General features: G+C 39.8%; 1 protein-coding gene across 1 annotated transcript in view; it reads right to left on the reverse strand.

Moving 5' to 3' along the window:
• LOC137264957 (uncharacterized) overlaps positions 1–24,819 on the reverse strand; it is a 37,441-nt gene extending 12,622 nt beyond the window's left edge. Inside the window, exons 1-19 of the mRNA XM_067800304.1 lie at positions 24,747–24,819; positions 21,735–21,866; positions 20,751–20,995; positions 17,282–17,416; positions 16,286–16,424; positions 15,929–16,036; positions 13,783–15,114; positions 13,461–13,562; positions 11,662–13,074; positions 9,400–9,498; positions 8,927–9,089; positions 8,037–8,227; positions 5,873–7,190; positions 5,584–5,657; positions 5,196–5,294; positions 4,385–4,529; positions 3,416–3,606; positions 1,565–3,023; positions 603–927 (exon numbers count right to left, since the gene is read on the reverse strand). Coding sequence (XP_067656405.1) covers positions 603–927; positions 1,565–3,023; positions 3,416–3,606; positions 4,385–4,529; positions 5,196–5,294; positions 5,584–5,657; positions 5,873–7,190; positions 8,037–8,227; positions 8,927–9,089; positions 9,400–9,498; positions 11,662–13,074; positions 13,461–13,562; positions 13,783–15,114; positions 15,929–16,036; positions 16,286–16,424; positions 17,282–17,416; positions 20,751–20,995; positions 21,735–21,866; positions 24,747–24,819 — 7,743 coding nt within the window. The remainder of the gene's footprint in view (positions 1–602; positions 928–1,564; positions 3,024–3,415; positions 3,607–4,384; positions 4,530–5,195; positions 5,295–5,583; positions 5,658–5,872; positions 7,191–8,036; positions 8,228–8,926; positions 9,090–9,399; positions 9,499–11,661; positions 13,075–13,460; positions 13,563–13,782; positions 15,115–15,928; positions 16,037–16,285; positions 16,425–17,281; positions 17,417–20,750; positions 20,996–21,734; positions 21,867–24,746) is intronic.
• Between the last annotated feature and the right edge of the window lie 1,038 nt (positions 24,820–25,857).

Raw genomic sequence — 25,857 nt, forward strand, 5'->3', positions numbered from 1 at the left:
ACAGAAGTTGATAACATTTAATTCAGTGTTTACTTTCTTGCGAATGTACGATCGCAGATACAGTTACTAGACAAATTTAGTTCTCAATTTTTATATCTCAGTTTTGTTCACACACTCACCAATATGCCAACCATATGTCTGTAAATAATTAATTGGAGCGGTGGGGTAGCCTAGTGGTTAAAGCGTTCGCTCGTCACGCCGAAGATCCGGATTCGATTCCCCACATGGGTACAATGTGTGAGGCCCATTTTTCTGGTGTCCCCCGTCGTGATATTGCAGGAATATTGCTAAAAGAGGCTTAAACCAAACGCACTCACTCACTGTAAATAATTGTGTTCGACCAGGCAATCCAGTGATCAATAGCATGGGATGCAATACACAACTGTGATACGATGAGAGATGTCAGCGAGCTTGACCAATCTATACAGTTACAACAAAAATAGATTGCTGCAAAATGCCTCTAACGAGGATCTTCAAGGGGACATAGTTCTCAGGAAGTACATATCAGACATGACGTCTATGCATGACAAATAACTAACTTTCGCACACAAAATATCCTCTAATTCCGTCCCACTTGCATTTATGCAGAATTAGCCTTTAACCTGATTTCGAGTAAAGTGTAGTCCGTCAGGAGAAATCTCCACAATTATACTGCCCGCTTGATGCTGAGGATTCCTACACATAACGTGCTCCTTCGACATGCGTGTGCCCCTGACCACTACGGAGTCGAATCTACAGTAGAAGACGTTGTTGTTTGTCTCTGGGAAGTTGTGTCCCCAGATGTGCACGTCTGTTCCACCAGTGTCAGGGCCAGAACTTGGAATGATGTTCAGGACGTTTGTGTACGGAAGGCAGTTGGGGCCGTAAAACGTCTCACTGCACGTGTCACACAAATCGCCTGACCAATTTTCAGCATTACAATGACAGCTGCCTGTTTGAATTAGAATACATGTATATAAACAAAGTACTTGAGCTATTCTATTGAGCTTGAGCTATTCATCTGGCTGCAAAATCAAGTAAAGCTGTGAGATATGATATGATAAGATATCCCAGGAATCACAACGTATCCTATTTCAACAAGCACTAAGGTTTTAAACAAGTAACTATGAAAGAGAACTAAAAGAGCTAAAGAATAAGACATGACTGTGTAATGATGAGATTAAAATAGCGGCAGTGAACATATGGCGGCAAGATGATAAATGAATGAATATGAAGATTAACTGCTGGAACAAAAGGACGAAAGAACCTGCTTGATAAGCTATCGGCATGCGCAGACCACGTCCCGATAGAATTGTACAGTTTGCTGCTAGTAAAGTAGGCAAATGGATGTTACTAAATCTGTACCAGATTTGTTGAGTTTAGTTTTCTGTTGAACAGATGGAGTTACCAAATGTATAAAGTACGTTAAACGTTAAAATGCTTCGTATAAATGTTTCGTAAAACAGTTCCATATCTTTGATTACAATGTCCACTTTATGGTAAGATTAAGGGGTCAACTTTATCAGTTTCCATAATTTCACAAGATCACCTGTAAATAGAAACAAGCTTGATATTCATGGTCAACTTACCATTTGTTAGGTTGCAGGATCCATGGCTACACTGAGGACAAGGAAGGCAGCTGTCTCCCCATCGTAAGGGTGCACACTGGGAGCAGTCAGCTCCGCTAAACTGGGGAAAACATGCACACACCTCTGGCAACACACAGTATCCTCTTTCATTTCCACCACAGTCATTCACTTGATGGCACGTGGCAATGACACATGATGGACCATCCCACCCCGAAGAACAATTGCATTGGTTTGGCCCCTTACACAAACCATTTCCGTTACAATTGTCAACACCAGAACAGTCAAAGTCAGAACAATTTGCTCCAGCCCATCCCTCGTCACATCTGCACCCGTTTGGCCGAACACATTCACCTTTATCACTGCAGTTTTGCACCTCAGAACAGTCGAAATTCTGATCAGTGAGGATAGGAAGGTAGTCCACCTTGAGAAGCCTCTGGTCGAGATCCTTGTCTAGAATGCGCTGTCCGACAATGGTTGGATCAGCACTTCCCCACCAGTTGTGTTCAGCATGAATCTGCTCCCCTCCAGCCAATAGGATCTTTAGTTCGTAATTAGCTCTCTGGTTATCAAGCATGTTATAATAAAGGCTAACGTTTTTCGAGTCTAACAAAACTGTTCCTTCATCGGTGGGAGAACTGAATATCTGGTTATAAGTCACCGTCCCATTAAATTCATATTTTGCTGATATATAAACAACACATCGGCCTGTGATATTTTGGAAACTATTGGTTGACAGACTAATGTTTCTTACTGTATTATCGTCTCTTCCATAATCCACCTCCACATTCAGGAAACATTTGTCCCCACCAAATGAATTATTGAAAGAATTGTCTTCAATGTAAAAAGATGATTTGTATCCTGAATGAACTGTTATTTGACCAGTTGATTTGAAGACATTTCTTCTGATGATGCATCTATTTTTTCCGAAATAAGTATAAAAACTACCCACTCTGACATCCATGGTCTTAACATTATTACTAAATAAATTCTCTTCCACGTACACCGTGGTGTCGGACAGTGCGTTGCCATTCAGTTGAAGGCCCGAACCTCCCCAGACATGATCCACAAATCTGTTGTTCTTTATCTGAAACACGCCGTGTATCTGCCAAGTCCTCTGTGTTTCCAAACCATGAAGAGTGTTATTAACGATGTTCATTTTTTCAACCGTTGTAGGCGCAGCTGTTTCAAATAGGACAATTCCACTGCCGTGATTGTGTTGTGTTGTGCCATTCCTGAGATGGAAGCGTTTAGCTACATTAGCCAGTATACCTGTTGACTGCCCATGTTCAACAACTGTCCCGTTCAGGTCAATGTCAATGTCCGTGGTGTCAGTCTGGATCGTGAGACCTACTTTCTCGGTGTTGAAGATATGGCAGTTCGACAAGCGTACTGTGGGAGTCTCCACCACAAGACCAGTTATCGAATTCTGGATGGACACTCTTTCCAGGTATGAGACTGGAAACATAACAAATGCAATAAAACCATCAATGTACAGGAGATACCGGAGATCACTTTCATTAGGTATTGTGACCTGTTGTTGCCAAAGAAGCCGTAAGTACGTACCGTATTTCACACATTAAGAAAAATAGCTGAATACTTACACTTGCATTGTCATTACATCAACATCAACCATCTATCTACCACAATAACTTGGTTTAATCTCAATTTGATCTTAACACTTTAAAATATTAAAATATTTAACGGAGGAAAGAGATATTGATATCCAAAACATGTAAGCAGTATTGGAATCTACAAAACACCATAGATGCTTTTCACACACTTTTATCATATGTTTGTGTTTTACAATGACGGCACAACAGTTTGGCCTGGATATGAGTTTTCCTTACATGTATGTGTTCCTGTGTACGCAACAAAGTTAAAGCAACGTAATCCAAGACCTCGATATTTGCCACAGTTTCTTCTGGTAGAGAATTGGGGCTGACAGTCAGATAGAGAGGATGCCCCGTCTTCACAGTTGAGATCCTCGAGAACTGTTCCGTTTCTATCGGGACGCAAATACGTATCCGTTTTCTCTGGTCTAAAAATTGTCCATTTTGCGTTAAAACCTTATACTGATAAGAAAAGAATATGCATAAACTGTCTTGGTTCGCATTAAGAAACTGTGCTTTCAATCAAAAAGCGTCAACCATTGCAGTCTTTTGATACCTATAATTGTTTCTCAGAGTGTGAGATGTGTGGTGGTTTATAGACAGGAAATAGACTTTGAAAACATAGTTTCTCCCAAGACAAAAGGCAACGTAGGTGTACTATAAGGAATGAGCCACATTTATGTCATGAGCATAATAATATTTTCAGCAGGTTGGACATTTATATTACGGAATTAGTTTGGAACCAACTACGTGAGTGAGTTTAATTTTGCGCTGGAATATTCCAGCTACATTGCTGCGGTTTGTAAAGGATCGACTCTAGCGCTGGACACCATGAACATCGATCTGCGTAATTGGGAAGAGATGTCATGTGTCAATGTTTGACCACCCTAGCCCGTGACGACAAGCATGAATCACTGAAGATCAAGTCGGATCTTCACAGGTGAACCAACTACTTTAAGGCACTCAAACTGCATGGGCATACCTCGTGTGTCTCTTTACACTCTTGCCCCCTGTGTTGTCAACTTTCAAACCCAGCGTTTAAAAGTAGAATGTGCATTAATGTGAAAAGTGTTCCTAGGGAAATAAAGATAGGGAAAACTTCAAAAGTGTGCAAGTCTACACTTGTATGTAGTACTCTTCACTCATTCTTAATATTTCAGTAAATTCATCATTATTAATCAAAGTAGATTATTCTGAGATACATACCCATAGCCCAGTTCCTTGCAGAGAAGACGAGCCTCTTTACTGCTAAGACTACATATGGTTGACCAGGACCCATTCACGAAAATTTCAATTCGTCCTTCATTCGGCTTTGATCCATCGGTCAGTCTAACGATCTTGGACACCCCCACTGTGAACAGCAGTAAGTATTGCAGTGCCAAACTGTGAATCCTCTGTATCTCAAAAACATCACTTACATATATCATGTATAAATGGCTATAATGGTTGTTCACAATCATATTGCAAAAAGGACCATTAGTGGCTGGGACACTGCAGTTCACTCTCTGGAAAGTCAGATTGACTGGAATGTTATGAGATCGAAACTCAGGATTTAATCTGAACCTGACATGACTCCGAATATCCGAATGTTGGTGAGTGCGACGATAAACAACTACCAATAATTACATTATGCTTGAATTAATATAGTGGTTGTTATCTAGTTATCATTGTCTTATGTTTTGGTAAAAGGTACTGAAAAAGAACATCTGCGTACTAGACTGGTACTGCAATTTGGAATGTGGACATTTCGATCGAAACACAGATTTGAGTCTTAACTGATATGATCTTGCGCATGTCCGCCAAACTGTCACTCAAGTGTTTCAAAAGAATGAACGATTATCGATCGTTTTAGCCAGCCCTAGTCATTCACATTGGAAAAAGAGCATCAGTGGCCCAGACACTGCAGTTCACTGGGCAACCAAATCTCACAAAAGTTGGAAGATCATGTGTGCTTACATCCAGCCTAACATGCTTAAACTCCTTGAAATGGAGCTGGACCACAAAAGCTTCACAGTACCTATCTTGTATGGAAGCACAACTCCAAACCATGACATCGTTGATACACTGGTCAGTAGGACTCTTTCTCCAGTTCCACCTTCTCCGGCCACAAGCACGCCTTTCAATAAAGGAAAATACTGTTAGTGCAAAATTATTGGGAACTAACAGTTCATAATTACACTGAGAACCAGAAACATTTCACACCAGGTGGAGGGATAGCCCAGTTGTTAAAACGTTCGCTCGTCACCCCAAAGACACGGGGTCGATCCTCCACAGGGATACCCTTGTTGTGTGAAGCCCATTTCTAGAATCACGCACCTTGATATTGCTGTGATATTGCTAAAAGCTGCCTAAAACGACACTCACTACCGCACACTCACTTGCCATCAACACTAAACCGCCCATACCATCTACATAGATGCCTGTATTCGGTTCGAACTGTAGTTCCACGCCACTGTCAATGCGTAATATGCCATCCGACCTGATAAAAGGAATGAAAAAAATGTGGTAGTGAGAATAAAACACCAAGAAAATTACTGGTCTTCAGACCTGCTTCAATTAGTGCAGATGAATGAACCACTAGAAATTAGTGATGGCACCAGATTGTCCAAATATGCAAGACATGATCCTTCTGACATTGTCTTGGTAATGCAAATTATGAACTGTTAGCGCATGGACAATGAAGAGTGTACATACCTGACGAATATTGACCTCGTTATGCTGTAAGGTGATTCAGATGTTAGGAGATGTACCTCACCAGTGACCTCACCACCTTTGAAAGTTGTCTGAGCTGACCTTGAAGCATCAGTTAAATCTTCAGATAGGTAGTACGGCAGATAATGCACAAATAACCTCGCCATGTCAATGTCAAACCCACATATCCTGCGCGTGACATAATCCATATCTTGCTTCCCCCAGAAGTTCCATCGAGCATCAATGTCATGCCACCTTGCAAACGCTGGTGCTACTAGCTCGCGCGTGGCAAATGGGTTGCTAAAAATATTGTTCCTCATTGTCAGATGATTTGAAGAAGTATTCACAGTCTCGGTGCATATGTTATCCTTAAAAATATTACCTGTTATGCTCATGTTCGTTTTAGATTTTTCAATATCCCCGATGAGTATGATATGGGAGGCTTTATTTGCAGAAAATGTATTATTGACAATGTTGAGCGGACCCTCTATGGTTTTCTGATCAAAGATTTTCATTAGTGGTTCCAAAGATGGCATTGATGCGTTCTCTACAATGTTATTTACAAATCGAAACTCAAACTTCTGGTAGCTTGGCTGTTGTATATAAACAATACCCCCAGTAATATTGTGGAATGTGTTGTCCATAATATATATGGAAGCGGTTGACTGGTCACTTGTGTAACAATACACCATATTCGCATTGATCCTGTGGAATGTATTGTTAATGAGTGCAATATCCAAGCCTCTAAAACTTGACGACGGGAAATGAAACAAATGTCTGTTACTGCTCCACCCATAGTTGTTTTGTAAATCGCGGTCATAGAACTGTGAATCTCGAACAGACATTTGTAAATGACTTCTTGCACTCCTTTTGATGTCCATGTTTAACACGCCGTTGTTGCCGTTTGAGAAAATGGAATCTTCAATGGTTATTGAAGCATCAGTTTCAGAAAAGATAGTTTGATAGGAATTCCCAGAAAAGCGGCATGACGTCAGAGAAATGTTCACATATTGCTGGATGTAAACACCATATGCGGCATTTGAATGTACGTTACAGTTCGATATCCTGATTTGTGACCTGCTTATAAAATCATCTGTGTCCATGTCAACTCTGACCCCTGACAAATGGTTGTTCACCGACTCTAGTCCATCAATGTGGATAACAGGAGGTATTCCTTTCATTCCAAGTTTGAAAGTAACACCGTATCCTCCTGAGTAAGATGATATGACATTCTCCATGAGTGTAACATTTCCATTGATTTCAAGACCGGTATCTGTGTCATTCATTTGGAAATGGCGAAGCTGGACAACGTTGCCGATATCTAGAATTACAAATATTACAGTTATAAGCCACTGATCCACTGATTTCATGAAAACAAATGTTAAAGGGTGTGGGAAGTGTCCGTCAAAAATAGCTGGTCAAACGGTTTTCGAACCGAGCACTGTACACATCATGCATGACGTCATACGATTGTACAGCTTCTCGGTGGAAATTGTTGCGCTCCTGGCTGCGGTGACATGGAGGCCTATCATTGACCAGTGAAATTAAAGTATTTTACATGATGTATGTATACATTGTCCCGATCCACAAAGTGTTCGCAGCGTTACGACAATCCTAACCTGATGATAAACTACAGAATTAAGACAGATAAGGACCCGTGAAGGTCCCGGGGTGGAATAGGCCTTCAGCAACCTATGCTTGTCGTAAGAGGCACCTAACGGGATCGGGTGGTCAGGCTCGCTGACTTGGTTGACACATGTCATTGGTTCCCAGTTTCGCAGATCGATGCTCAGTGTTGTTGATCACTGGATTGTCTGGTCCAGACTCGATTATTTACAGACCGCCGCCATACGGATGGAATATTGCTGAGTGCGGTGTTAAACTAAGCTCACTCACTCACTTTTACAAGAAGATTAAAATTAACCGAGACTCCCCCCGACCCTCTTGGGGCGATGGGGTGCCACATAGGTACAATGAATGGAAAACATTTCTGATGTACTCCGCCGTGATATTACAGGAATTTTGCTAAAAGCGGCGTAAAACTAAATGAACTAATCACTCAACTCGCTCCTCCCTTACACCCACCCCCCCCCCCCCCCACCCCCAACACACACACACACGCACACCCAACACCTTGTTAATACAATGGTAGCTGCTGAAGACGCACCTTGAGGAGTAAGCAGTAACTTCTGACCACATCGTATTCCAACATCGTCTCTGTGGCTACAGTAGAAAAAGGATCTGTCACATTCCACCAGCGTTTCCTCGTTGCCTGTACATTTCAAGCTGCCAACGTGTACTGGACCAGAACCTTTGCCAAAGTCATTTGGAGATGGAAGAACCTCGGTTACTCTGTAGCTGCAGACACAAAGACGTATGTTTATTTTATCCAAACCGTGCACATATCGGCTAATTGAAGGAGAATAAGCTCAGTGACACGCTGATCATAATCAAAACATCATACCAACTCTGTGAGGTTTTTTTCAGATTTTTTGTCCTAATAATAAAAAATCTGTTTAACAAACTATCATTACAATATTGATATAGTTCACTGTTTATTACGAGGAAGGAGAGCAGGGAAAGGCACAGCCACGTGTCCGAGAAGCACGTGCACAAATGCCGAGAAAGTTATTTATTCATTAACCTGTGTTGTCTCCATGCTTCCTCGCACACCTGGCTGTCCGTTTCTGAGCATTCCTCCCTCGTAACAAATATTGAACTGTGCCAATATTTTTAATGATAGTTTGTTAAACAACTTCTTTTATTTTAAGGAAACTATTCGGCAAAAACCTCACAGAGTTGATATGATGTTCTGATTATGATCAATGTTTCGTTGAGTATGTTATGCTTATTAGTTTTCGAGCTAGACTGCGATTCATCGGTCCGTTTTTGAGCCAAACGGACTAAAGTTTATGGCACAAACGACGATGGGTCTCAACGAAAATGAAGCTACACTGTCGTTTGGGCGAACACCACACACTGAGACACACACACACACACTGAATCTCAAAACGAATATGTATAGTGAAGTAATGATTTAATTAAAAACCCACTCACTCATATCCAAGCATTTGGCAAGCGACTTTGGCATCATTTTTGTCAAAATGATAATCACAGACAGTCCCCCAAGTTCCATTAATCTTGACTTCAAGACGTCCTTCATTGCTATTCACCCCTCCCACGAGTCTTGCATTTGTGTCAGCAATGGGAAACGGACGGTCTGTAGAGTTTAAAACAAAATACACATTCTAGTATCTTATATATCATGCATTTTATTGAAAGATGAGAAACGAGGAGAATTAATAAAGAAAATAGAGGTTAAACGTTTCATTCCCGCTTTACGCGAATCTGTATTTATCATAATAATCTGATCATGGTCGTTCGTGTAATGTCATAATAAGTGAATATAAATATTTACATCCAAAGATTTCACCTTAATTACTATGTGTGACGTTAGTTACTTACAGAGGATGGACTTTGCTATCTACAGTCAAATTCTAAAGACCATAATAGTTAAATTCTTCACTTACAAGGATTGGCTAGTAATCGTACTCCTGACCATTTCACTCCAGGAGTAACTGGCTCGGCCCTCACAGGATGACTCTTGTTGCCACGAACATGAAGAGCACCTGAATGTAATAATGTTTTGTGCAATCAGGTAACATCATCTCACACTAACTAAACATTATGAAACGACGTGTACCTCAAGTATAATGTACATGTACACATATAATTGCAATTATTCAATCTCACTGCATGAGTCTTTAGGCTCTGTTCCTGTTGATGAAACACTTCATACACAGTATATCATCAAGAGAAGGCATGCTCGGGGGTGTCAACTGGTTGTAACACCTTCATTACTCATCTGTTTCTGTGAGACCCTCTGAAGATGAATATTTGTACTTTTGATTTTATGTGAGACAAAACATTTAATGAATAGGAAATCAGTGCACGACAGTGTATCATCGATTTCTGTCACCGCTATATAGTATGACCAGAACTTATTGAGAATTTAGAAATGGTATTTTCTTTTTATTTTTTTCACTCATTACTCATGCATGAAATGTGAATATTAGCATGGCATAACTCAAGATTCAAAGACAGGTGAACAGTTAGTATTTTCTCAAGTTACCAAGGGCAGCAAAGCAGGCTTACATGCGGCGGGGAATACTACTCATAAAAAAAGATAAAAAGTCGTGGTCCATGCTATCCCAATATCGGACACCTCTTCTTTCATTTCAGCAACATTTGTCAGATTGTTTCATTGGGTATTTACGAAGGAAAGTGTCAAACATTTTCTATAGGATTTAGCTATAACTTAATAATGTAATATCTTGGTTCGGAAACCAGGCCTGTGAATGCTTTGAAAGATGCTAGGGGTCGTTGTCCTGCAGGAAAATCCAAAACATTTCATAGAACACGTGAGCAGATGAAAGTATATGGACCTCGAGAATATCCGTCTACCGGTCACTGTTCATATTCCCCTCAGCCACACAGAGGGGCGCTGCCCCTAACACAGTTCAACCTTCACTCTTTTTGTTCAGGTGTCATGACCGGTGATGGAATTCCTAGACTTTTCTGCCAACCCACTGCATCCAGATCAGTTCTAATTATCTCCTTACAGACAGCCACCGTTCTTCTATCAATCATATCCAGCCTTAAGATTTCTAAACAAGAATACCAAGCCGCATTCTGTCACCGACAGTCAATTTTCTGGGTCTACCTGGTGTTCAATGCCATATCCATTTGCAATATTTTTTCCAAAACACAAAACAGTAGACAAAGGAATGCCTGGTCTACTTGAAAAAGATATAGGTGACCTCATGTCCTTGGTTATAATACTCCTCTTCTCTAAATCATACATACTGAGGATCAGTGGAGATGTCGTCTGCAAAGGGGGATAACTCTTCGCAGACTAATGCAAAAGGATTAACGAAGTCTCTCTTTAATAAAACCAAGGGCTTGATAGCTGGTCAAGGTTGTTTATACTAGAAATTCAGTTAAACACATTCCTAAAAATTCTCAGTAATTTCTGGTCATAGTATATTGCCAACGATATCTTAGTGAAGCAGCAGTCAAAAATGACATTGTCAAATAAAGCGGGATAGGCGGTATCTTATGAAAGCAGCATGTAATATGACACTATCGAAACAGATACCCAGCAGGTTAGGCAAAATCTTAGTGAAGCTGCAGCGGAATGTGACACTACTATCAAAACAGATACCAAGCGGGACGGGCATGATACTAGTGAAGAAACAGTGGGATATGACATTATCAAAACAGATGCGAAGAGGGATAGGCAATATCTTATTGAAACAACAGTGGATTATGACATTTTGAAAACAGATACCAAGCTTGACTGACAGTATGCTACTGAAGCTACAGTGGAATAGGACATTTCTGCCAGTTAGTAAACAGGTGCCTGTCAGTGACCAGAATTACAGGATCAGACCACACTCTGTACAACAGAACCACCATTTTGAATTTTTAGGCTTCGATATTTCTACGCTTACAGCAGTAACGCAAGAATGATAACTATTTGAAACAGTGCAAACAAAAACAAGCAATGACTGCGCCAAAGATTTGATAGGCTTACTGTCTATTTTTTTCACTTTGCATGCTTTGATGCAATCATGTTCACTATATGGTAAGATACATGGGTTATGCAATGAAAAAACTAAATGTGAATAAAAATGACGTGAGAATAAAAGAAATGATATTGCACACAATGACGTGTAACTGTTCAACGACCAGAGTATGATAATGAGGTCAGATGGAAAGATAATAATTACCTTCAACGACGATTCCTGTCCCCTTCTCAAACAGCATGGTCACTCCCGCCTCAACTATAAGCGTCTCCAGTTTTCCAACCAAGATATTTTCGGTCACAGTGTAGGGGCTCGCTTCAGGTGTAAGTGTAACAGTCCCTCCAACGTTTCCACCAAGTGTACCATCGGCAGAAATAAAACTTTGGCGCGGAGATCGGGGATCGGTTAAGTTGGGGGATCCGTAGAAAGGTACATATGTGATTGTTGGAAGAGATGTGTCATATGATGAATCATATACTCGCGATGCTATGTCCTTGGCATCGGTGGTACCCCAATAGTTGAATGTGGAGTTGATTTCTTTGTCTTCATAACCACTGCCTTCAAATCTGATATCATAGTCCTGACCAGCAAGGAAAGTGTTCACATTCAAAGTTACATTGGCGCTCATTAAGATGACAGTACTCGAGTTGAAGATGTTCCTTGTTAAATAGAACCATTCCCTGTCTTCTTCAGATTTCACTTTTATATCGCCACCTTGTACGAGATTGTTACTAATTCTTGTGCTACCGCCTTTGGGCGTTTGAACATTTATGTCCATAGCTGACTTTTCACTCACAAAAGTGTTACCATCTATAGATGCGTTTGAAAAGAGTCCTTCAAGTTTTAATCCACAATATTCAAATGTGTTGTCATGTATGCTCATACTCAAAGGAGCACGGTCCCCCTTGATAACCGCCTTAACACCGTCATAATGCTTATCTTGTATATGGAATGTGTTATTTATAAGAAGGATATCATGTCTTTGTATCTTATACTGGTAGTATAGTCCTCCAAGGTCCAGTGCAACTACAGATTGTACATCAAAGATCGAATCTTGAATATCTATGCCTACTCCTGCAAGATATTGATGACCATCGATACATGTTCTGAACTTCGTGGTTCCCCAATTTCCAGTAACTGAAACGCCTGTGAATGTAATGTTTAATACTCTTCCACCAATGTCAAAAATGTCAGAACCATATGTACTCTTAAAAACTGAATACTGTGCATTAATGGTAATATTTGAATTACATGACCGCATCTGAAATCCCGTATGCTTGGAGTACAGTTTTGTAGAGCTCATATTTACATTGACTTGAACATTGCCTTGATTACGAGGTGGTCTAATACGTACTCCATAGGCACATTCAATTTCGCACTCATTGGTGTTCAGTGACAATGGGTGTGAACTGAACACGTCCAGTGCCATGAAAGTGTTGGTCTCATTTACTTTCACTCTTTCAAGAAACAAGTAGACTTCAGACCACAGCTGTCCAGCTATGCTTGTTGTACACTGTGAAATGATGGAATCAGAAGCTCTAATTTCACCAGAAACATTGACGTTTACACGTATTCCTGTGTCCGCATGCTTCAATATGGTGTGTTGCAAGGACGATCCTGGAACAGATATAACTCTAACGGAAAGAGTTGTCATTTGTATATCGATCATTTGTTTTCAACTTACATATGTTGTTGGTAACTTCCCTATTGAAAACACATGCATGAAAGGTACATTGTTACCATTGTGTCGGAAACATTATCCACAACCCATCCGATATGTGTTATGATTAGGCTTGCAGATCTCTGTTTTAACAAGGCGGAAATTACGTCTATACAATGTTACGAAGAACTCTGGGCATAGATTTTCAAAGCTCTCTTAGCGCTAAGGTAGTCGTAAGTTAATGTTAATGTATGGCACTTACGACTGTCTTAGCGCTAAACGGGCTTCTAAAATCTAGTTCCTGAGTTTTACCTGTTCTTATGTGCAGACAGAAAGGTCTTACCTGTAGCATTAAATATTATGCCACCCCATCGCTGGCTGCTACCGGAAGCATCACTGCTTAGTTCAACGTTTGCATCGGCCTCGCCTTGTATTGTTAATATTCCTGAAATCATCAGCCAAATAACTTGTGCAAATAACATACACATAATACTAGTCTACTAGTAACATTTACTCTATCTAAATCGATGTAAACTAGATTAACTAATCATAGTAAGCATGTCTGTATAAACGTGTTAAAGGTTAGTTAACACGGGCAAATAAATGAAAGGAAACATTTAAAAACCTGTTCATTTCTCAAACAGGAAATTTATCCGAAAACTAACCTCTAACCAAAATCCCTTGCTTGTATGGAAACACCAGTGTAATGTTCTTGCGTATTGTCAGTTCAGTCCCTTCTGGAATGTAAATACTTCTGTTCACATACAGTGTTTGGTTGGGCTGAAGAGTGACTGACGTGTTCAACATTCCTCCAATTTCATTTTCACTATTTAAAGCAAAAATGTCCGAGTCTAACTGCGATGACAGTTCACTGAACATCTCGGAGAAAAAGTATGGATCCACTTCAGCCCTCATTTTTGTGACATCACAAAAGAAGTCACAGATTCTGGATCGAACAAAGAACTTGTCTCTGCTTCCCCAAAAATTGTGGCTTGCATCCAATCGCTGGTTCTCAGAGTAGTCCGCATCAACAAAGAGGTCGTAGAGTGCATCTGGGTTCTGGAAGACGTTGTCGTGGATCTGTACTCCGACTGCCTTTGTGTGAATTACAGACGTTGTGGAACAGTTGGTGAAGATATTGCCAGATATGATTGTGCCCTCTGCTTCTGTAAGTATTCCGGTGCCTCCATTGATCCCCGAAAATACGTTATTTGAAATATTAAATGAGACGAAATTCGTGCCTTGTATGTGAATGCCATTTCGTGTTTGAAAAGCATTTTCGGTCATAATAATATTTCCATGCATTGAACTGCTTGTTCTGATATTTATCAGGTAGTATTTGGTGGTTTGGCTCCCCTCCATCGTATTATTCTGAAGCAGTATTTCAGGTCGGGTGCTAAAGAAGAGCCCACGAATGAGAACATCATCCAAGCTGTTGTTGATGAAACGAGAGTTTGTTATAGAAATGTGCATATCGTATGCACTTCGTATGTTAAAGTTAACGCCCTCTCGCCCATTCTCCTTGAATTGAGTTTCATCAAAAGTAACGTTTAGTTGTTTGTTATACGTTACACTATTCATGATAAATCCCGCGTACAGATTGTTCTCAAATATACACTTCTTAATGGTCGCGCCCATGCCAACATACTGGTGGTATATCCCAAACGGCTTGTTATAAGAAAACCTGCAGTTGTTAGCAAACAGCACAGCTTTGTCAAAACTTATACCACTTCTTCCATTACGCAAAATGTCACTATCTGCCATACCGATATAGGAATTCTCTTGAGGCCAGTTATTCGCGTCTATGCCCTGTTGGGTATTGTCTGATATGATGGTTCCTGAGATTTGAATTCTGTCTTGGACTGTATCCCCTATTTCAAGGCGTATTCCTCTGTCGTTATGATGGATATTGCAGTGTCGTATGGTAATGGATCCTAGAGGTCCTTTGATGCCAATATCTGCTCCGTGTATGTGGCTGAATTCCAACGTCAAATTCCCTGTTAAAAAGAGACTCACTTAAGGACACAGTATAATGTACGTCATTTTGCATTGGAGGATTTAATAAAAACATGATGTGGTTGGCAGAAAATGTTAAAATATGCACATACGGTAAGTGGATCTGAAGAGAGACCATTGTTGTGATCATAGTCACCTCTACTGCAGCTTCAAACATCTGGTAAATTCAGAAGAAATGTTTCAATCTGAGTTTTGGTCAGTTACAGGATGGTTTAATATTATTTAGAAAAGACGATCTTGTAGTAGAATTTCGAACGGGACAGCGATTACTTACCACAATCAGCTTATTAAACAAAGTGTTTTTTCATGACTGGTGCAATACAAATCAACGAATCCATAATAAAGGACTTACTCTATAAATACATTTATGACCGTGCATGTTTCAAACCGCGGACGAACTTTCACAACGAACTATTTTAATTTGGAAATACCCAAAATGAGTGATTTGCATTTCAATATGGTTACGATAGTGCTCAGTTGGGATTCTAGGATTTATAAGTTGCTTGCTGGGTGTCAAGCACCACAGGAACCTGCGGCCAAATATTGGAAACAGACAGAACAGCTGGCTGTTGGTATATGTAGAGGTTGGTTCTTTGTTGCCAAGAATTAAAAGAAACACAGCGTGTGAGTGATTGGGTTTAGATTTATGCTGCTTTTAGCTAATATCCAGTAATATCAAATCGGTGACACCAGAAGTGGTCTTTACAAATTGTACCCATGTAGGGAATAGAACCCGGATCTTTGGTAAGACGAGCAAACGCTTTAACCACCGCCTAGCATTAAGACCAGACATACCTTGACTGGCAACTTGAATGCCTGCCCACATGTTTGTCAGGTTTGTGAACGCATTTGAAGCTGTGAAAACCACAGGTTGTCCAGTGAGACCTAGGGCCTCCAGTGTACCTGATATATAGAAATATTCGAAGTAGCATTCAGTGATAACACATTTCTGTTTTCCGACATTTCATTAACACAGACCTGAGACACAACACCAAGTGAAGTAGAAACTTTCATTCAGAACCTGTTGTTGAATTTGACACAGACCTGAGACGGCTCCACTGAAGGTGTTTGTTCTAAGTACAAGTTAGGAACATAATCTGTCATAACTAAGGGTAGTATCAGATGCAAGATGACATTTCCGTTTATCCTTACCAAGAACGATTAATCCTGCGCCTGAAGAATTGAATATAACCTTGACTCCGGGTTGTATTTTCACATATGCTCCCGGACGAATCTTGATGAGAGTGTTGATGACATATGGACTCTGGCTGGGTAACCACTCATTGCTTCCCTGGAATATTGACTGGCCCATGAGATGATGTGTGCTCATGCAGGTATAGATATAGAGGTTGATGCAGATGAACACGATGAAGAATCAGGTGCAGATTTGGATTATCTGAGCGAGTTCAATTTTTCGGCGTTTTTAGCAATATTACAGTAATGTCTCAGAGGGGGGGGGGGGGGGGGGGACACCAACACGGGGCTTGAGACGATGTGTGTTTGTGCACAGATTTAGAGGTGGTGATACACATGTATAAGAGGAAGAATCAGGTGCTGATCCAGACATATGGATTATGTGAGTGAGTGCGTTTGTATGTATACGCCGTTTAAAAAAATCCAAGAACTGTACGGCGGGGGACACAAGAAATGGGCTTCGCCTATTTTAACCCATTTTAATCATATAGGAAATCGAACCCAGGTTTTGGGCGTGACGAAAGAACGCTTTAACCACAGGTATATGATACCCCACCGCCCTTTGGATTATGTAGATAATGACGATGCTGCTGCAAATGGTGATGTGTAAGCGGATGTTGCTGTAACATGTGATCTCCTGATGCTGATACCTATGAACAGTTATGACTTAATGAACAGGTCCATAGCTACTTAATCACGTATATGACCTAAAGAGCACGTCCTTTACTTAATTAAAACATTACGTTTCAGCTGAATATCTCACGTAGATCAGACCATATATGTGAAAAAAAGACTTCATCTTTTGTGTCAAGACTTTGTCAACAAGATAGTTCTTTTCAACACGTAGATAAAAGTGTTTAGCTTCTCCTTGATACAAAAATGTAGATAGATCTTGCATCAATATGATTATTAGACAAAGAGGTTTTACTTTGTCATTGCAAGGTCTCTGCTTACCTGTATGTCCTGGGAGACAGGGGTGTTTCTGACGGTGATTTGTTGTTGTGCCTCACACCCATACAACTCCAGTCGTAGGCCTGCATACCTACTGTTGTTCCTATTGGACTGAGGTACAAATGCTAGGTACCTGGCCTGAAAAAGATTACTATGCCCGCGTTATAACAGGACATGATGAATCACACCCCAAGTGCGAGTTGGGGATGAAGAACATTACGCAGAAACCCAAGCAACAGGTAACTTAACACAATGCAGATATTTCTAAAATGATCGATAATCGGAAATATCGTCGATAGGAAACATTAATGATTATCGATATGAAGTATGTTATCGATATTATCGTACATTAACTTTTGTGATAAATAAGCTTTTCATTTTATCACAACATATACAAATTTGGGACATCAACTCTCCAAAATTTATTGGTAATTTTACCAATATTCAGTCAACGATTATTGATCTTCATTATCTATATCGAAAGCATCTTCATTATCTACATCGAAAGCATCTTCATTATCTACATCGAAAGCATCTTCATTATCTACATCGAAAGCATCTTCATTATCTATATCGAAAGCATCTTCATTATCTACATCGAAAGCATCTTCATTATCTACATCGAAAGCATCTTCATTATCTATATCGAAAGCATCTTCATTATCTATATCGAAAGCATCTTCATTATCTACATCGAAAGCATCTTCATTATCTACATCGAAAGCATCTTCATTATCTACATCGAAAGCATCTTCATTATCTACATCGAAAGCATCTTCATTATCTACATCGAAAGCATCTTCATTATCTACATCGAAAGCATCTTCATTATCTACATCGAAAGCATCTTCATTATCTACATCGAAAGCATCTTCATTATCTACATCGAAAGCATCTTCATTATCTACATCGAAAGCATCTTCATTATCTATATCGAAAGCATCTTCATTATCTACATCGAAAGCATCTTCATTATCTACATCGAAAGCATCTTCATTATCTATATCGAAAGCATCTTCATTATCTACATCGAAAGCATCTTCATTATCTACATCGAAAGCATCTTCATTATCTACATCGAAAGTCAGTCGTGCAATAAACATGAATCTCCGTAACACATCCAGTTTATTTAGATCCGTTTGCTTTACTGTATGTTTTCTTATTGGTTGGGCGGTTAGGGTCAGGATGTTGTCAGTATTGCGGAATTTGTGTTAAACGCACCAAACTAGGCGCACGATACATCGAACAATTCTAAACATTTTTGGATATGGATTCTCCTTACCAATACCACCTGGTTACAGAAAATCCAAAATGGACGCCAGTTTAAAATCTCTGACTATCGTTATGTCAAGCTATGCTCAATATATCATAATTATTTTGTCATATTCCTTGCTTCATTAAGGATATCTCGTTACAGTGCTGCATGTAACTTCCATCTAGTATGCAGCGCCCCCCTGGTTTAGACGAACTTCCAAATTTAGAATGATATAAATATTTGTACACAATGACAGTATTTTTGTTTAGATCAATTCAATTTAGGAGTTCAAATAGTCATTGTTTTGTGTTAGTGGATGTTCTAGCTATTAATACCAAAGTCATTTTCCTTGTACATGTAAAATACTACTTTTTGTTATTCATGAGTTAGTTATATCAGGGGCGGTGGGGTAGCCTAGACGTTAAAGCGTTCGCTCGTCACGCCGAAGACCCGGGTTCGATTCCCCACATGGGTACAGCGTTAAGGCCATTTTCTGATGTCCCCCGCCGTGATATTCCTGGAATATTGCTAAAAGCGGCGTAAAACTAAACTCACTCACTCACTCACTTGTTATATCAACATGATGAACACATTTAATAATGTTCCACACGTGTTTTACAGCAAATCTATCAATTATAAAATACATTCTGTTAAGATATGCACATACGTGTATGGTCTTTTTAAATGAGATCAGTTCTTTTGCGAGTAGTGTTGGAATTATCTCCCTTGAACAATCTGAGATGTTTACATGTAACAGACGTTGCGTTTTGGGGGAGCATTTTAGTGGTCGGTATTACACTTATGCAAATACCTAAATAATAGAGAACATGAAACAAAGTTCAACTAGTTCAAGACAGATCATTCAATTTGTCAAGCTACCGTTTGTCTATGCCAGTGTACCCCTATTATGTTTTACCAAGACTGGCATTGGAAGAAAGCGTGTGATAACACATGGATAAATTAGAGGCAAAAACTGGGTTAGTGTTATATACTGACACACTGCACCAGTAAGAAGTACTGCACAGGCCCTTGTAAATTCTACAAAGCTGTTTTAAAGTGCAAAGCTATGTGCTACTGTGAAGGAAAGTGTTTCCAGTAATTAAATTATGGAACTACATAAAGATGTATTGAACCATATATTCCTGATAATAAATTACCTTTTAGAAAGTAAGGTGGTTTCATAGATTCATCTTCACCACAATAAATTAGTATTTAAAGCGCACTTTCCATATTGTAAGAAAAACTGTTTTCCATGATTGCAGAAATTTCCCCGAAAGAATATACTAAAACGACTCTTGTGATATGATGATGAGTTGATAATATAACAGAGTCGTTTACTTGCAAGGAGGCATTGAAAGGTGTCTGCATTAAACTGTTCTCTGAAACATTGCATTTGTAAACTTTTCGGAATACTTCTTACATTATGACGCATAATACCAACAGAAATACATAAGCGTGCACAAATACATGCATACTACTATGCTTATTACTATTTAAACTGTCTCTTTCACAACATTATTTTTTCTATAGACTGTCAACCGAACTTTTGAGACACCCCTTTTGTCAAATATCTTCTTAATACCACTAAATGACCAAATGCCATAAACGTATATCTTAATTATTTCCTATGACGTACAATTAGAAAAAAAAGCTTTAACTTTGTTGGTCACTTAGGGTAAAGGGTACTGAATAAACTACAGTGGAAGCTGTCCAAACCGGCATCTGTCCAATCCGTCAGTTGTCAACACCAGTATAAAATGTGAGTCCCGTCTGTAGCATAATATTATGCATTTATCAACAGCTCTACATTCCGGTACGTTGTCTAAACTGGATTATTTCGCCAGTCATGAGGAGTGCGGGTTAGGTCATCGCGCAATTCTCGTGCATGACCCCAAGTCATCATTACAAGTGACTTGGAAGAACAGAGATGATACCCTCGGGATAATTTCCTTATGTGTTAATAGTAATGAAAAAATTATATTAATTAGATTTCTTCAGCAGCCCATGATTCTCGTAAGAGACCCCTACGGGATTGGGTGGACGTTCTTGCTGACCTAGTTGACACAAGTCATCGTATCCCACTTGCGTAGATTCACGCTCGTGCTCATCACTATATCGTCTGGTCCAGACAGAACTATTCTACAGACCTCCGCAATACTGTTGGAAAATTGCTGAGTGGGGCGTTAAACAAACAAACAAACAAACAAACAAACAAACCTGTACAGCTGGACTTAGGTCGACTGTGACAATATCCGTGGCGTTTGGCGTTCCTGGCAGTCTCTGTGCTGCGTTGATCCTATAACTCTCCCAGACAAGACCATCCAGGCTGTAGAACAGTAGCACTGATCCTGGGTACCATCCATTCCTGCTGCCCTGGACTGAGTAGCGGGTTACGTTGTGCTGAGTGAGCAAGTCAACCTGCAGGTAATCTTTGCCACTGGACTGTTGAGCTACCCATCCATCTGTAAAGTGGCACATTAGTGTTTGAGAAGATTTGAATGGCTTTGATAAGGGCTTAATGGTTTATTAGCAACAACTATATATGTGGACAAATTTTGAACTGCTGCATCTTCAGGACACAGGGATCACCTTTAGTGATTTATTTGAGTTGCAGCGAAGGTCATTTCGGTTAATGCGTTCATGGGGAAGGCTCGGATTCGATCTCCATAATAGTACATAGTTAGAACCTTGTTTCTGGTATTCCCTGCCATGATATTTCGGAACATTGCTGAACACGGCGTAAAACAAACTTCATTGTTTATAATCACACTTTAGTTTACTTCTTAACAATTAAATATACATTTCAGTCATACCCACGTATTCCCTGTACTGTGACGTGTTTCCTTTGATGGCATGTCCATTTAATGCATGTAGGTGATCTCGATACACAGTGTAGTACTATTTTGGTATAGTCATGATCCCTAACCCAGTCAAATTCCTCTGATGATATCTCGAAAGCAAAAGCAGCTATCAATTTGAAATTTAGTGTTATTTCTTCGGCGTGACAAATACTATATTAGAAGCATTAACTGATTATTGGTTTATAGCTAGCAAACAAAAGAACATAATTTGTAATAATAACTTTGCCCTATGCTTTGGGCAGATAAATGGTTTATTTACCCCAGCAAATAACAATGTTTAGACATTCCACACATTATTCTAAATACTAAAACGTAATTAAACAAGACAAACACTACTTACCTCCAACATTAAGTCTTGCTGCATTTGCTGCGTAAGTGGAATTGAGTGATGATGGTGCTGAAAATTGATCATTTCTGATGTTGCCATTTTCCAAACCCAGAGGAGCGTCACACTGCGTTGATGTTGTCAACGCTGTAAAAGAGTGAGCAACGGAAATGTAATATAGCTAATATACTTGCGGATGCAAAGTAACTACTTCCAGTTATCCTAGGGTTTCGTTAAGATGATATATAATATATCAGCTAGTTGGATAAGCTAGGACTGTTGGAAGCGAAGACAATCCTCAGAAATGCGTCATCCTCGAATGACGTCCAATCGCATCCCAGCTGCGTAGATCGATGCATATGTTTTTGATCTCTGGCGTATCTGATCCTGTCTGGAATATCGCTTAGTGTGACGCAAGTAACATTTATCACTTGACATAAGAATAGATATATTGTCGTATACATGTATTTGGCCCCCATCCTCAGTCATAAACCAAGAAACTCACAGAAAGTACATCTGAAATATAACTACAGTCTTTAAGAAAACATTTTGAACATCGTTTGCTCTTATCATTTCGCAAATGTTCACCTGATTAGCGGATGTTTGTACCCACGGAGTATCAAACAAATCTCTGATGGTCATGTAGAAATGTAATGCATAAGACAAGCAAGATTAATGGATGTCAACTTCGTTATCGCGATGAAGGAGTAAGCACGCATTCCAAAACGTCGTCTTCTTCACAATAAAGAAGTTGATATCTACAAATCTGATCGGAGGAAGATTCATATGACGTTGTTTTTAAAAGATGATTTGTGTGTGTGTATGTATCTATATATGTATGTATGTATGTATGTGTGTGTGTGTGTGTGTGTGTGTGTGTGTGTGTGTGTGTGTGTGTGTGTGTGTGTGTGTGTGTGTGTGTGTGTGTGTGTGTGTGTGTGTGTGTGTGTGTGTGTGTGTGTGTGTGTGTAACCTTCGCAGCTGCGACGCCTGTCTTTGTGGACATGTACAGCTCTACTGTAAAGATGGCTTAGCTAACTGGCTACTGTGAGAATACGTTGCCAGCAAAGGGATGTACTAAAACTATCGGGCTATAGATGCATTCACGGTATAGTGGAGTTTTACATACGTGTGCGGGCGTACATGCGGGCGTACGTACGTGCGTACATGCGTGTGTGTGTGAGAGAGAGATTGTATAAACTAGTTTTAACTTTTTGCTGCGATACCCTATTAGTAATTCTACCGTCCATCGCTGACAGATTTTCTTAATCCTACTATATTGAATGTTTATATTCGAATTCTCGTCACGTTATGGTTGAAACTTTGCTCTTGTGACGTTAAAGTTTAACACACTCACATATATAGATGCCACATGTAGATAGATCCCCTGGCACCCGGTCAACAGAAAGACTGATTAAAGGGACAATTCCCCATGACTGGTTTTGCTTTTGTTAGGGCTTTCCCACCTCGACTACCCGGATAATGCCGCAGAATTCTTGACCGGGTTGCAATATCTGCTGCACCATCTGCAAGCCCAGCTGGTCGTATAAGTGCAACATGCATATCCATCAATAAAAGTGAAATCTTGTTTTAAATATTAATATTTCCATTTCAATTATTATGATAACAAATGAACACATTTTAAAATTCTATTTTATCTGCTTGTGATACAAAATGTTAGGACTAAAACAAAACTTTAGTCAGAGTACGTCTGCGTATTTTTGACTTATGATCCTAATGAAATATGTTTTAAAGCATCTTTGAACTTTATAAAAAAAACTACACGATCTGGTTTTAGTGAATTTATAGCATGAAGTTCTAGACATTTTATAAATTGTTAAGGTGAATGATGTTTCACACACAGGGGTTTGCAATGTTGGAAATTGCCATCAAGGTATGCACTCTCACTAACGGGGTCTTAGCAATATATAAAAGGATAGTGCTAATACCCCGTTAGCGACAGTACGTAATGTGATGGCAGCTCCTAGCGTTGCAAACCCCCGTGGTAGCACACACGCCCTGAAGTTTGATCTAGTGTACACTGTCTCTCTCGCTGATCTTCAAATTGAAGTGGAATGATTCAGATAGAATGTTACCACAAAATGAATGAAAACAAAATACAAATGGTACAGTTATAGCAATAAAAGCAATAGCAATAATCAGTTACCTCGTTCGAGGAATGTATTCATCATTATCCATGCCAGAAACAGTTTTGAAAGAAGGCTTTTGAAAGCAACCTGTTCTGTGTCATGTGTCATTTCACAGCCTAGTATGCAAAATATGTACATTACATAACGGTGCAACTTGTTACAGCCATCCCCAAAACAACACACCAGACAAAAGTTGACCACCATTCTTTGTAAAAACACTTAAATCAGACAACGACGAGCAATCAATCAACGCCTTGGACCTTGCATTTATACAGGCACTTTATGGCAAATGTGCGGTTTTTGTTCGTTAATAAATCTACATGCTCATACCTGATATAAATTCATTAACCGACCATCAAGTGAAGGTCGCCGCCGTTATGAGTGCATAAGAAGAAACATATAAGCATTTGCAGTGATCTAAACTCTATATACCTATTTACATATGTACGTATTTTTCCAGCGATGGCAAAGAAGGGTTGGTTTAGTTTACGGATTCAAATACTAGTACTAGTACATCAAATGTGTGTGTTTTATGTCACAGTAGGATATTAAATAGACATCACAGCTTTACAAAGCATGATCAAAGTTCGGGGACAAGGCACGGATATAGGATCAAACAGGATCAGTCAGCATATCATCCACATATAAAAATAATCCGAGGAGGCTTACACTACTGGGATACTTTATTACAATCAGAAATGACCTCCTTAAGTTTACTGTCCTATTGGAGTGGCTGCAGAAATTCTGCCAAGGTGGACAGCTGCCTCGTCCTCGTGTTCATCACGAGCAGGAACTGATCACCTGGCGCAATAAGATCGTTGGCGCTAAACATTAAAAACGGCATGGATTAGCGCCCCTTTAAGTCTATTGAACTCACCCGGTAGTGTAGCGACAGCAACCGTGCAGACCAATAAAACATACCCGGTCAGTCCACTACTGACACTTGACATGTTGTGTGGAGATTCGGACAGTCCCCAGTCTCCTAGTTATAACTGATAACCCACACACAGCATACACTTTATTTATACCATTGAACCTGTCGTCTTATCACAGACGCTGATAGTCTCGGACAGCCTTTCAATCTTGTTCAAACAAGTCGCAGGTTCTAGGTCAGCTAAGCCGGCAGGAAACGTCAAAGTTTCGCAATAACTGTCAGTGATCACGGCGTGTAATGGGAACCCTCGTACAAACACAGCTAGCAACCAATACATTTCACTAGGGTGTTTTTACAGGACTTCGTCTTTATTATCAGACAATACGTAAATAGGTCATGTGCGATGGTGACTGTGGACATCCTCGGAGCTCTATTGTGAGTTCAAGATGTGTACTTCCGCTGCTATTTTCGGTGGCTTATGCCTTACCTGTTGAGACATGCAGGTCTGTGCCAACCCATGTAACAGGATACGCTTTCCTTTCTGAACTCACGTGCCTGGCGCGTAGCAAACCATTACACACGTACATCCGTATGATTAGTCTATATTGAGAGGAACGAAAGTCTTTCATTTGAAAAAATATAATAAAATATGGCATGATACTAACAGACACCAATGTGATTCACTAGGTACGTTAAGTCAAATATCGTTTATTAAGATTAACAGCCACAAACAGTTTTAGATTTTATGCCGCTGTTACCAGTTTTACCAAGCAAGCATTGTGTCCATGTGGGGAATCGAATCCGGGAATTCGGCGTTACGAGCGAACGCCTTAACCACGAGGTTACCTCCACCTTTCAAACCATTCATGAACACCATTAAAAATGTATTCACCTTGCTACTATACATAATCTCGCAGAGACACGCCACATAACGTGGTGTCTTGTCCCGGATGCAAATACTCTTCGGCGTGACCCGTTTAAAATGAAGGGCACGGATGTACATGGTTAACCTTATTATTCTTCTATATCGTATTTCCAATATATGATCTAGAAACTATAATTTAAGACTGACTTGCACTTCTACAGTCATGAATAATATAGACTTTTGCTTAAG

This window comes from Haliotis asinina, chromosome 15, assembly GCF_037392515.1.
Source record: "Haliotis asinina isolate JCU_RB_2024 chromosome 15, JCU_Hal_asi_v2, whole genome shotgun sequence".
Classification (NCBI taxonomy): Eukaryota; Metazoa; Mollusca; class Gastropoda; order Lepetellida; family Haliotidae; genus Haliotis; species Haliotis asinina.